The sequence below is a fragment of the Microplitis demolitor genome, chromosome 10 (assembly GCF_026212275.2).
Source record: "Microplitis demolitor isolate Queensland-Clemson2020A chromosome 10, iyMicDemo2.1a, whole genome shotgun sequence".
Lineage (NCBI taxonomy): Eukaryota > Metazoa > Arthropoda > Insecta > Hymenoptera > Braconidae > Microplitis > Microplitis demolitor.
In genome coordinates, this window is record NC_068554.1 from 2,489,319 (window position 1) to 2,503,064 (window position 13,746).

The 13,746-nt window shown below is 29.7% G+C and overlaps 4 protein-coding genes across 4 annotated transcripts; 1 reads left to right on the forward strand and 3 right to left on the reverse strand.

Annotated features, from left to right (window-relative positions):
• Positions 1 to 409: 409 nt before the first annotated feature.
• LOC103570026 (60S ribosomal protein L22) lies at positions 410 to 1,823 on the reverse strand. The gene is made up of 4 exons (XM_008547614.3): positions 1,749 to 1,823; positions 1,342 to 1,503; positions 1,142 to 1,263; positions 410 to 639 (listed from the first exon to the last, which is right to left on the reverse strand). The coding sequence occupies exons 1-4, from the start codon at positions 1,755 to 1,757 to the stop codon at positions 492 to 494; spliced, it is 441 nt and encodes a 146-aa protein (XP_008545836.1). The 5' UTR covers positions 1,758 to 1,823; the 3' UTR covers positions 410 to 491.
• Positions 1,824 to 3,173: 1,350 nt separating this feature from the next.
• LOC103570024 (major facilitator superfamily domain-containing protein 6) lies at positions 3,174 to 6,021 on the reverse strand. Its single transcript, XM_053742348.1, has 7 exons — positions 5,819 to 6,021; positions 5,344 to 5,607; positions 4,589 to 5,257; positions 4,269 to 4,459; positions 3,954 to 4,206; positions 3,645 to 3,890; positions 3,174 to 3,576 (listed from the first exon to the last, which is right to left on the reverse strand). The coding sequence occupies exons 2-7, from the start codon at positions 5,411 to 5,413 to the stop codon at positions 3,341 to 3,343; spliced, it is 1,665 nt and encodes a 554-aa protein (XP_053598323.1). The 5' UTR covers positions 5,414 to 5,607; positions 5,819 to 6,021; the 3' UTR covers positions 3,174 to 3,340.
• LOC103570025 (transferrin) lies at positions 6,015 to 10,421 on the forward strand. The gene is made up of 12 exons (XM_053742347.1): positions 6,015 to 6,265; positions 6,347 to 6,461; positions 6,527 to 6,666; positions 6,738 to 6,868; positions 6,933 to 7,077; positions 7,138 to 7,420; positions 8,251 to 8,402; positions 8,462 to 8,708; positions 8,783 to 8,931; positions 9,008 to 9,321; positions 9,926 to 10,081; positions 10,141 to 10,421. The coding sequence occupies exons 1-12, from the start codon at positions 6,178 to 6,180 to the stop codon at positions 10,321 to 10,323; spliced, it is 2,103 nt and encodes a 700-aa protein (XP_053598322.1). The 5' UTR covers positions 6,015 to 6,177; the 3' UTR covers positions 10,324 to 10,421.
• A 72-nt stretch (positions 10,422 to 10,493) lies between these two features.
• Positions 10,494 to 13,612, reverse strand: LOC103570081 (cytoplasmic dynein 2 intermediate chain 1). Its single transcript, XM_008547682.2, has 3 exons — positions 11,278 to 13,612; positions 10,970 to 11,183; positions 10,494 to 10,888 (listed from the first exon to the last, which is right to left on the reverse strand). The coding sequence occupies exons 1-3, from the start codon at positions 13,610 to 13,612 to the stop codon at positions 10,633 to 10,635; spliced, it is 2,805 nt and encodes a 934-aa protein (XP_008545904.2). The 3' UTR covers positions 10,494 to 10,632.
• Positions 13,613 to 13,746: the final 134 nt, after the last annotated feature.

Sequence of the window (13,746 nt, forward strand, 5' to 3'; positions counted from 1 at the left end):
TTATTTTAAACAAAATTAAAATCATTCAGTAATTAAATTATTAGAAATTAATATAATTATTTCTTTTTTTCATATTTTATTACTAATTACTCATATTTTTAATTTACTTTTATTATCATTGAATTTTTCTCTTGCAATATTTATATTTAAATTTTTATAATAAAAATAATAGGCGCCAAGTATTTGATTTTTTTACATAAAGAACTAAAATGATTACAGAAAAAACTTTTGAAAATCTTGTGTTTAGTCTTAAAATTGTACTTACAAATAATTGGTTTAAAAAAGGAAAAAAGTCTGATTTCTGCAACTTTCAGTATCCCATTAAATATCAGAAGTTTTACTTTTTATTAATTTAAATCAGATAATTATACTTAAGGATTAAATTAAAATATAAAATAATAAAAAGTCATTATCCAGTTGAAGAATTTTATTTTCAGACACATACATAATTAAATGTATATACGAGAAAAAAATAGCTTACTAATTTAAAATTAATCGGCTTCTTCTTCATCATCGTCTTCTTGGCTCGTAATTTGGAAGTAACGGAGCTCGTAAGTGTTTTTGTCTTTAGATACAACACGGAGCCAGTCACGAAGTTTGTTCTTCTTCAAGTATTTTTTCGTCAAGTACTTGAGGTACCTAATAAATTAATCAAACGAAGTATTCGAATTAATGCAAATATCGGTTCCATTGTAGCTTAATAGCCATCGGGCGTAAACTAAATAATTATGATCCTTAAGATAAAAGCGATAAATTACAAAAAAAAATATTTTAAAAAATTGCACTCATAGTTTTTTAAAATTTCTACATGTGCATTTTTTCGATTTTATTTTTTTTATAATTTCCTTGTTGAAAAAAAAAATCGAAAAATAGTTCACTGTTAATTTCAGTAAAATTCTCGAAGTTTGGAGCCAATTAAAACTTTTCGAATTTCTTCATCAATTCAATTTAAAAAAAAAATTAAAAATATGCACATGTAAAAAATTAAAAAAACTATAGGTGCAATTTTTTAAAATATTTTTTTTATGTATCGTTTTTAATAAAACCAAAAAATGATTAGACGTCAACTAATTTCAGTATTATGAGTAATTGCTTATATTGTTATAAATTAAATCAAATATTTTAGATCATTATTACACACCTTTTAGACAAGTCAATGTCACTGTTGATGATGAGCTTGTTCTTGCTGCGTTCAATGTTGACAGCATTTCCCAAGTTTCCGGTTTTGCCATTGACTTTGATACGTTCTTGCATGTATTTATCCTGCAATACATCAAGTAATTAATTACTAATTATCCAGCAATGAATATAAATTGAAGAAAATACTATAACAAAACTTACGAAGCTAGCAACGTCCATAATATTGTCTTCAACTGGATGGGTACAGTCGATGGTGAATGAAAGTGAGACCTTCTTTTTTTGGGCTTTACCGCGAAGTTGGGCCTTTTTTGGTCCACCGGTCGCCTTTTTGGCTGCTGGTTTCTTGGTTGTCACTTTCGCTTGCTGAAAAATATTATTAATTATTAAATTATTAGTCATGATTCCACATGTCACTTAGCATCTCCAACCAATGAGCGACGTAACCTCAATAATTATCCGTTTAATTAAACGGCATCACAATTATTATTAAAATACCAATTATTTGATATTATTGATTAAATATTGGAGTTTATGATTTAAGTTTAATTTATTTATTTATAAAAATTTAAAAATGATATTTTTATATTTATTTGAAAAATAAAACTTACGGGTGCCATGATGGTGACGAGAGGATCTCAAAAGAAAAGAGAGAGAAAAATTTTTTAACTCCAGCAATGGGAACTGTACATGCGCGCTTAATGTGCGCACAAAAAATTAGCGGGAATATTTAAAAATATTTTTGACTAATACTGTTTTTAAAATAATTTTAATATTCATAAAAATCTCATTAATATTCATAAAATTATTTATAAAAATTGTATATTTAATTTAAATAAATAAAGAAAAAAAAGTCACTCATTTATATAAATATATATAATATGAAAATTCATGTGTAGTTTTTTTATAATTAAATATAATTCTTTTATTTTTTATCAATGAAACAACATTTTCGCAGGTAATTTTGTAATTTAATTTGATTTATCAAAGATATGATAAAACTGATAAGGGTCTTATTTATAGAAAATGTAATCCTTTATGCAAAAGGTCTACATAAATTTTTACATAAATCCAATATTTTACTAGTAATTTAATTTTTAAAATACCTGTAAAAAAATTGTTTTTAAAATTATTTGGTAAAGTTAAGAAAATATTTATTTAATAGACAACTAAACTATTTTATAGTGCCAACAAATTCAAATATCGAAGCAAAATATTATATTAACTCTAATGAGTATTACTTAGACACAAAAAAAAATATATTAATTAAGAATAAATATATATATTTGGTCGAGGTTAATAAATATTTATTTAAACCTAATGATTATTGACTTAAAAAGTCATGGTGCTAGGCAGCCGCAGCGGAAGTAATGTGGTGTTTGCCGCTAGATCACACCCATCAGTTGTAGAGAGTGTCCCTGGTAAGAAACTTATTTCAGAATTATTATATTCTCAACTTGAAGTATATCTGGGACTGGTTACGTGCTGTAAGTCATCAGAGTGACGATAATCCATTTTTGATATTAATATAGAGCTATGAGCTCATCTATCGTATGTATAATTGACATTATTACTTCTGTCCAAAAGAATTTTAATGATTGCGGTATTCAAATTCGGAATATTCAAAGCCATATGAAGAAGGTTTGTTTCATTAAGACCACATCCAAGTTGAATGTCGTGCTTCAATAAAAGATCCACCAACTTAAAGTTATTTGTAGAAACGGCCAAACGAAGGAGATCGTGGCTTTGATCTATTGATAGATCAGATATTTTATATTTTTTTAAAAAACTCAGTCAGCAATGATATATCTCCTGGCGCTACATATTTCTTCGTATCTTCACGAATTTTCTTTATGGTTAATGGTATTCCAACCATTCTATGTTGAGACATTTTTTTTAAATTATAAAAAAGTTTGGTTGTTATATTTATTAATTCGAACTTAAAAGTTTTGTGACATAGAGTTCTAGTGAATAGGAGCTCTATATGCTATTACTAAAGGGAAGCTTCTAGTATATGTATTGTTTACAAGATGATCCATTTACAGTAAATACATATATTTACTCTATAATTTTAATACAATCATTTATAAAAATAGTATGAAATTTTTTTCCATCTTATATAATATTTATTACTGTAAAAATAATTTTCTAATTAAATTTTCTATTAGACTTAACATAAATCTTTAAATAATTAATTTTTAATTTAATTAATTTCAGCAGTATCACAATAATCAATAGCATCTTGAGGACTTTTCCACTGAACATTATCATTACTCCTGTCATTTTTAGTTTTAGGCATTCCGTCTTTCAAAATAGTCATGAATAAAATTAAATATAAAATCGCAGTTACAATAGCAAGTAAAGAAAATAAACGTAAAGTCATCTGTCCTCCAATTATTTTATACAAAACGCCGCCAACTAAGCTGCCCACCGCAAAACCTAAATAATTTCTATTAATTAATGCCTTAATTAATTGATCATAAATAAATATGTCTATACAACAGTACCTAATCCGTCATCCATTCCTGCAACGAGGCCTTGAACGGTAGCAGAAGTACCAGGTGGTGCTACAACACTCGCAAAACCAACAATTATCGTATAACACAAAGCATAAGATGGTCCCTGCATAAATAATTCAATTAATACAATCCACCAAGGATTTGGCGCCAGCGAAATTAATCCCAGACGTAACGAATAACAGACAAAGCAGAATGTCAAAGTATATCCGTAGCCAAATTTTTTAAGAATTTTTCCTATTAATTAAATAAAAAATTAATTTTTAGTTTTTTAAATTTTTTATTTATTAATTTTGTTACCTGACAGTAAAAAAGCAATGACTTCTCCGCCAAGTGTTTGAGCAGCGATAACAAGACCTTCTATTAATTTTATTTGGCTCATAAAATCCGTTTGCTCAGCAAGATCTTCAATGTACCAAAATAAAAAATAAATTAAGTAGCTGTCAATTATACCAGCGATTGTCGCAAATATTAAGAAAATAGTAATCTTCTTAATTTTCAAAAGTTTCCAAACATCTTTGGCAATATTATCTGACCCAGTCATTATTGGTAACTAAAAAAATTATATTTTTTATTAAAAATAAAAAATAAATTGAAATAATGACAGTAAGGAACCTCGAGTTTTGTACAGCTGAGAACATCAAAGAAAGTAAAGACGATAACAAGAATGAAAGCTGGTGTATAAGATTTATAATGATCATCTTCAGAGACTAGGTCCATAGCATAACCAGCTGTCAGTGCAGTGACACCCCATCCAATAGATCCCCATACTCTCTGTCGTCCATATCCCATATGACCGCCTTCACCTAGTGTCAGAATCACAATGAGCTCGTAGGTCAGCTTATTTTTCTGTACACATACACAATTATTTTTGAATTTTTTTATTTCATAATTAACAAAACTATCAATTATTTATTTAAATATTTGAACTGTACCTAGGACATCAAAGCAAATAGCGTCGCTAATAGAATTAGCGACATTGAAACAAATACATCCGATGGACATCAAGATAACAAATCCCCAAAATTTAATACTGTAGTACAGGTGATCTTGGACCGTTTCGATTTCATTAATTAAACATGTTAAATTACATGGTAATGAATTGCTGTCAATACTGTGACATGTTTTGTTATAGTCAACTGTATCATCAATGCAAATCGGTACCAATTCCCCAGAGTTATCTGCTAATATCGCAGATACTTTGATACTTTTTTTTTCTTCATGACAATTCCATGCGCACGTAACACCAGCGCGATAACTTATTTCATTACTATTTTTTTCTCTACTAATTACAGTATATTTACACGGCTCTCTATCACAATACAGAGAAGACGTGACATTAAAACTAGAATTTAAAAATTTTTCAATTTCTGTTGATGACTGAGGTAGAAAATAAAATAATACAAGTGACAATGATCCGATAATAATAACTCCGATAAAAATAATTTTACGTCGATTACGAAAATAATCAACAATAAATCCGAATATTGGTTTTGATATTAAATAAAGTGCTGGTAAAATTCCCGTAACTGTTCCCATTATAAGAGGAGAGACTCCAATTTGTTTACCGTAAACTGACAGGTATGGCAGGATGGGCCCCATTGCTAAAATTTTATTTAAAAAATATATACATTATTTAATTATTAATTAGTAATTACTAATTATCTATTATCAATTGAATTTATCATACCTGCCATGAAGAAGAAATAATGAGCTTTGACAGGCAACTGCTGTAAATTTATTTTAAACTTCCCCGCCATTCTGATAATTAATTTAAAAGACAAGGTCTACTTAAACTCTCAGTAGTTACTGATTAAATATCTACTGCTAAGACATTAAATCTTTAATTAAATTGTTGAGTAAAATAAAATCTTATCGTTGATGTTTCACAGCACATGAACAAGTTGCTGTTTTTTTTTATTTTTAGCTTTGTTTCACTTCGACGCATTTAGAGCTTGAAAAAAAATATTTTATGACTTTATAAATATAGATATTTTGATAAATAGTATCAGGAGAACATGCAAGCGAGTTACTACAATATATATAAATGTATACAATATATATATATATATATATAAATTTATATACATATGTATATGTATATATACAAACTGTTGAATAATTCTTTAACGTATAAAAAAATATCTATAAGTAAAAACTTTTACCTGTGACGTCAGCGGTCAAAAAAAAAAAATAAAGAAGTCGCATTTGAATTTAATGATAAAAAAACCTTGAAATTTAATCTTATTCATCTCACATTAACAAAGAGGCTGGATGCGGAAACACTTGATGTTTGTATACATATATGTTTATATATGTATATGCTTTCAAATACGTTTACGCATGTCACGAAGTTGTGGCGGGGCGTGATCATGATTGCAATTGTAATATATATGTAAGTAACCCGCGTGTTTATGCTGAGTTGAAATTTTTATCATTCAATCACCGGCTAGTGTAATAACAGCATTTATAATTTAATTCTGTATGCTGATTACTGGATTTAGTATAAGTTGGTTTTTTAAAAATGATAGTTTGTAAATTCGTCTGTAAGATGACCTTGATCTTTGTCATCTGCTTGATATCTGGAATTTCTCAAATTACTGCAGATAAATGTAAATTTTAGTATACATTTTCTTTATTTAAAAAGTTTATTTCAAATTTTAATTGTTTTTTTTTTTTGTTTTTTTTTTTAGTGAGATTTTGTGCTGCGAGAAATGTACCCGAGTCTCAAAATATTGGAATGACTTTAGGGGAACTGATTCATCAAAATGACAGCGATGGGGTCGATTGTATTTTTGTTAATGAAAGGCAAGATTTTATTGGCTGTATTTTTATTTTTTTTTTTGTACTTAATTATTTTGTTTGTTGTTTAGATCGAATTGTTTGAGACGAATAGAAAACGGAGACGCTGATTTTGCGGTATTTGAACCGGAAGATCTTGTCACCTATTCAAATATCGATGGCGGAGAGACTCCGATTTTAATAACTCATGAATTACGATTATCTAAAAATGGTTTTTATTTATTGACATTTAAATTACATTAGCAATTAATTAATTATTAATTAAATCACTTTTAATTTTAGACAAATCACGCTTCGACATGGTGCTGCTGGTATCAAATAAAATAAAAAGTTTTTCTGACATAAGAGATAAGAAGTTTTGTCACCCGGGACTTGACTCAGAACTGATTGACTGGACGCGTGTGTTCGCTAATGTTTGTACTGTTTTTTTTTAATTCTCGTAATTAATAATTAAAAATAAATGAAATGTAATTGCAGTTTTTTCAAACATGGGTGATACCAAGCGAATGTGAACAAAACAAAACGTTATTTGAAAATAATATCTCATCATTATCAAAATTTTTTGAAGCCGCCTGCATCGCTGGCCCTTGGACATTTGATACTCACGAAGACAGTCGTCTGAGTATGTAATTAATTTTTTAAAATTATGAGCTTCAATTACTTTAATAAATTTTACTCATAGAATTAAAGTACCGGAATTTATGTTCACTGTGTGATAATCCAAATGGTTGCTACGCTGGCGATAAATACCACGGACGAGAAGGAGCATTGTTATGTCTGACAGATAACGCCGGTGATATCGCATGGGTCCGTTTAGATGACGCTCATCGTCATTTTATAAATCAAAAAATAGATAATAGTAGTTATAGCTATTTATGTCCTTATGGAGAAACAATAAGACCATTGAATCGCGGCAAACCATGTACTTGGATCGCTAAACCATTTCCTGTTATTGTTTCTCGCAGGTAATGTCATTTAGATTTAGATTTAGATTTATTATCGGTCATACAGTATAACTCCTTGTGATCACAATGTTTTACAATATTACATAAAACTACATTTGAATACTTAGTATAGTTAGTATATGTAAATATCAATATGACTCTCAATCCACCAAATTATTGAGATGAGACTAAAAATTCCCATCAAGTTTAAGTTAGTTAACATATAATCGACATAATATCTTAATACAATTTAAATACATAGTAAATTTATTTATTAATAATTAATAATAATTATGCCGAAGATGCCAATTTGATTAATTTGTAATGAGTTGCAAAGTTCACTATCCACAAAAAAAAGGATTGTTTGGCGCAAGAAATGTTTTGCACTATAAATTAAAGACAATTTTCTTATAACTGAAAAAAATTTCTTGGCTCAAGAATTTTTCTCACCTCGACTTTTTTTTTCGTTCATTAAATGCAAAACTACAATCTGTTTAACGATAATAAATAATTACGATAGATTACAAGGTGTAGAGTTTTACCCATTGGCAAAATACTCGGAACGGATGAAATATTAAAAGAGCTGTGGAAGTTCCAGTGTTTTGATTCACTTCTAGGCTCTAGGTCTTTAACTAGCGGTTTCAGATGTTTGTGGAGTCTAGGTATTTTGTGCTCGCCCCGATAATTTTTTTTGTTAAATTTATAATGCAAGAAATTCAACAGATGAAGGTCAAATAATTGACCGAAACTTTTAAAAAATAAAAATGTGCTAAAGAATAAACATTTTATTACTATCCACGTTCCTGTTAATGTCATATATATATTAATAGTAATTTAATTATTTATTACAGAGATGCTGCAGAGAAAGTTTCTGAGTTGATAAGAAATTTAACTTATAAAGTTTCATATTCACAAAAAAATTTTATGGAGTTGTTAGAAAATTATCATGTTGTCCCTGTGGCAACAGACGTTTTACAGACACCCGTTGATTATTTGAATCAATGTAAGATAATTTATATATATTTATTAAAGTTTTGAATTATTAATGAATTTTTTAATTAGTTACGGGATTCAGAGGAGCATACACAAGAATGCCTTGTAAACCTTCGCGACGTATTAAATGGTGTGTCGCGTCTAATCTTGAAGACAGTAAATGTCAGTGGATACGTGATGCTGCATTTTCTCACGGAATTGAACCCGCAATATCGTGTTATCAACAACCAGGCCGTGAAGCTTGTATTGACGCGGTTCAACGTAACGAATGTGATTTCTTTGTCATTAGACCGGAAGAAATGACAAAGACTTACGAGTATTTTTTATCACTTACATTTTTTTTTATCAATTAAATAAAATTTAAAAATAAATTTGTAATTTTTTATTTAGAAAAAGTTTAGTATCACTTCTTCAAGTTGTTTCGAAAAAAAATGATGATTTAAATATAATTGGAATTTTAGTTAGAAATAGTTCAAATTTAAATAGTGTCAAAGATCTCAAAGGAACACATGCGTGTTTTACTAGACATCAAAGTATTGGTAATTTAATTTATTTTAAATTATTATCTAGTCAATTTTATTTTAAATTTATTGTTATTATTATTATTTTTTTTAGGATGGAACGCATTTGTCGCTGTAATGAGAAATCGTACAAACAATCCAATATGGAATTGCTCAGACGACCGAGCAATCACTCACTATTTTCAAAATATTTATTTAAATAACGTGTCTTTAGATAGTAATGACAAAAAATCAGAAGTTGACAGAACGTATGAGTGTTTAATTACAGGAAGAGGCGATGTCGCATTTGTTGATCTTCATTTTAAAAATGACTCATACAAAAAAGTTAATAATTTAAAAAGTATATGCGTTGATAAACCAAAATATTTTAATGACGAGTGTATTTTAACATGGACATCTTTGGGTTCGGTGAGTAAATATTTAATTATCAATAGAGAAGTAGGATTTGTGGCCAGTGCTCTTTGGGCCTTTAATAATTTATTTTGATTAATGGAAAAGTATAAAAAAATTTTCACTGTCATACAGTAATAAAATTGTCTTTGAACAAATTAAAAAAATTAATTATGTCATTGTTTGCATTACAAATTATTTTATTAAAATTTTTCAAGTGACCTAAACTGGTCCTAAAGTGGGCACAAATGGTACTTCTGCCCTACATATCATTAATAATCTACATATTAATATATATAGTCCAAACTCGTTATAACCAACTTGTCGCGCTTTTTGTTACGACTTTGAAACTCTCCTACTCCGCCCGCTTGAATTTCATCTCTACGCTCGCTTTAAAGGATCACTCACGATACAAGTTTTTAAATTTATTTTGCACACAACCTTTCAAAAATCATTTAATTAGTGTTTTTTTCTACGCGATTTCAAGTTTCTTATAACGAGCGACTTGCGAAGATTCATATACGCGATTTATTTCGGATTTTCTCAATAATTTTTTTGTGAGCAAATTCTGATGATTGCTTATAACGAGCTTGTACTAAATATGAAAATTTTTTAAAATTAGATAATTGTAAATTCAAATATGACGGAATTAAGAAAGAATGAAATAAAAAGTTTGCTAATGCAATTGAATGCTTGGTTTGGTTCAAAATTTATTGGCCAAGCACCTGCAGTATCACTTTACGGACTGTTTGATACTTATTCAGATGTTATCTTCCCTGTAAGTAATTTCCAAACTATGTTCTTACTTTTTTGTAATTAAATTATAAATACTTGTAGGAAAAAAGTCACAGTTTGCAAGCAGACGATGATCACATTCAATTACCGAGGAACTATAGAGATATTTTATATCAACTCAATAAAACTAAAAATGATTACTCCACTTGTGGTAGTAATTGCATATGTCCTGTAAAAAGTACCGCGCTTTTAATTCTTTCAATACTTTTCAAAAATTTATTGTGATAATTTTATTTAAATGCCAAAAATATTTTTGTATAGAAGAAAAATGTATTTTTAATATTTTTATATATAGTTTATTAAATATTTAGTATACAAAGTAATTAAGTAAATTCTATAATATACATAATATATATATTCTACATAATTACAGTGCGAATCTTTTGTAATTTAAAAATTGCGGTAATATTTAAATTTAAAAAAATTTCAGTCTATTACTGATGACAATTCAAGTCTTTGGTGCCAAAAAAAAAAATTAATTCTGAAATATCGGACGGAGTTTAGTGATAATTTTAAAATTAAAAAAATAATTATTTAACAAATAGATAAATAATTAATAAGTACTTTTAATTCCGTTGAAATTTCACTTCTATCAGAGTACTGAAATTCTTTATTAAATTTATGAATTTCTACGTTACCGTTATTTAAACCAAGAGCCATATATTGATTTATAAAGTCATTATTACTTTTACAAGATGACAATTCCATGCTGTCGACATGGGAATATTTCCCAGGAGATATACTATGCGTGGGAAAAATATCACTTTTACTAAGATCCCAGACATGAATGCTAAAAAATAAATAAAAAATTAATCAATTATTATAATTATAATAATAGAAAATAATAATAATAGTAGTAAAATAAAAATACCATGAATCATTATCTAGTATAAAAATAGTCAGTGGTTTAGATCGTGACCACTGAATAATTTTAATTGCGGCAGTGGTATTTAAATTTTTAAATTTCAGTAGTGGTCTCTCTATTGTCGATGAATAGAGACAGACAGTACCATCTTCACACCCAGCCAGGAAAAATGGTAAATTAAAAGGACAATTTTCAATACACGTCATACCTCCAGTGCAATCTAAAACAAACAAGCAAAACTCTAATTATTGTACTCTGTAATAATTAATGCTTATGTAAGACTACATGATTTTTTTTCTAATTTAAAAAAATACCGTTTCCATTGTAAGCGAACGGCTGAGGCTTCTTTCCGATGCGTGTTGCATGCAACACTTTGTTGACATTGGAAGCAACGTACAAACTATTGACATCAACGCTATCAATCTTTATATCTCTGAATCCTCGGATGTTATTTAACTTGAAATGCTTGTCTAAGTGAAGTGGTATCTCGTGACTTTTAACGAGCCGGAGTTTTCCCCACCAAGACTGGCCCAAGTCATTTGACGCTGCTCCTTGGAAATTTTTAAAAACGCTCCAGACAATGCAACTTCCGTCTTCATCCAGACTGCAAATTTGTATCGGCATGAATTTCCTGGCGTCCGTTGAATCTGACTCGACTTTTGACAAAACTGACAGAGCTACGATCTTTGAAGACGACGATGTTCGATCATCAAAATTACCGCCCGTGTTAAATGTCGGGCTGCGGACAATCCAGCCGAGTTTATTGTCGCTGTCAAAAATTTTTCTATGATAATATTCGTCTTCTCCGAGGTCCCACAAGCTCATCGAGCCGTCTTCGAGTCCAGCAAAAATGATATTATTATTCGTTGGATGAAAGCAACACGCGCTGATGTTACTAGACGAATAAAAAATTTTAGTTGGTCTTGATGGTTCCCCGATATTCCACTGACACCCAATGCAGCAGTCAGTGACATACTCATTGGCCGCTGTCTCAATGTCTTCATCAGCTGGCTCGTGGATCGTTATTAAAATTCTACTTGAAATATCGGAGTAACGGATCATCGTGACCGGTCTGTTCGACAAAAATGTTACATTTGCAACAGACAATTTAATTGTTGCATCGCTAAATGGCATTGGAATTTCATTACTGTCCAAGCTGCTGACGTAAGAAGATTTTCCCTCGAGCAGAGCAAGCATCAGTTTGCCAGCGTTGCTGAGAAATTCGTTCAGCTGCAAGATATCATGGTGAGGACGTTCAGTCAACTCGTCATCATCACCGCCGACTCCAATTAATTCTCTGGTAAATAATTTAATGTCTTCACTAGTCTTCAAATGACTTTTACAAACAACAGGAAACTGTGTCCACATATTTCTACATTCGATGTCATCAGTTTGAACATCAACACTCAGACTATCTTCGTTAGTTTGCGTTGAAATTTGCCGCGTGTTTATTTTACCGTAAATTCTTATAAATTCTTCATAAGCTATCGGAGTACATTCAAATAACGACCATTCAACAACATCTAGTTTAATCATCTGCAATATTTGTTTGCCTCGCGCTAAGCGCCGTGAAATAGTTTTTTTTGTACTACTCTGGTTGCCGGATTCAAAACTACCAGGAATCAACGGGGACTTAGCAAAGTCACCAGAACGTCCGTCTTCAAATCCTTCATCAGCCGAAGAAGGCAATGATTTTATTTCCGATGGTTTTTCGTCGCTATAAATAATCGGGCGTTGGATAACTTGAGTAGGATTGCTTACTAAATTTATTGAACGGTTTCCAGACATCAAGTCTATTCGCGCGGCTCTTCTTCGCGCTTCCTGTAGTTCATAATGTCCTGAATCAAGCATGTGCTCTTCCTCAACATACTTACGTGGTAGAACAACATTCGCTACTAATTTATCATTTTTCTGCGCTGGCTGCAGCTCCACTGGTTCTTCTTCATCCAGACTAGCACTTTCTGATTCATCACTGACTTGAGTCGCCTCCGAATCAGTACACTCTTGAAAATCCGATTCATAATCTTCGAAATCATCTTCATACTCATACTCTGGTGATGGCTCACGTTTAGATACTACCGGACCAGAAATATCTAAATTAACATTTCTATTTAACATTTTGACTTCACTAGGACTGAGAGTGCGTGACTTTTTACGTTCTCTCGACGACATTCTCGTTTTACTGGTATTTATTTTGGTACCAGTACCAGTACTATCTTTATTTGTAACATTTGATTTATTACTATACTCACTATTTTGTTTGGAAGTACTATGACTTTTTTTACTGGGCATATAAATCGTACTCAGACCTCTTTTTTCATCACTACTTTGTTTTATCCTACTTTTAACTCCATTAGCAATCGTTCCTTGTGTCTTAGACGAACTTGATTTATGCAGATTCAAATTTTTTGAACTCGTGGGATTTAAATTTTTGTTGATCGAACGTTCAGCTCGACCTGAATTACCTGAAGAAGATTTAATTAGATCTTTGGTTACAGTATTTTCAACTTTTTTTTTACTCGACGTTACGCTTGATTTTTTTTCATCTTCTTTTTTCGACGTCGACGTTCTTTTACGATCATCGCGACTTCTCGTTGACGTTTCTTGTGATAAATTACTTTTACGTGACACATTTGCTTTGTTACTCATAATAAAATTAATCAATTAATTAATTAACTAATAAATAATAATTATTAATATAAACTTATTTAAAAAATTAATTATTTGAACGTCTAGTTTCATATATCATAACTATATGTCATTATATATATAAATCGATTAAT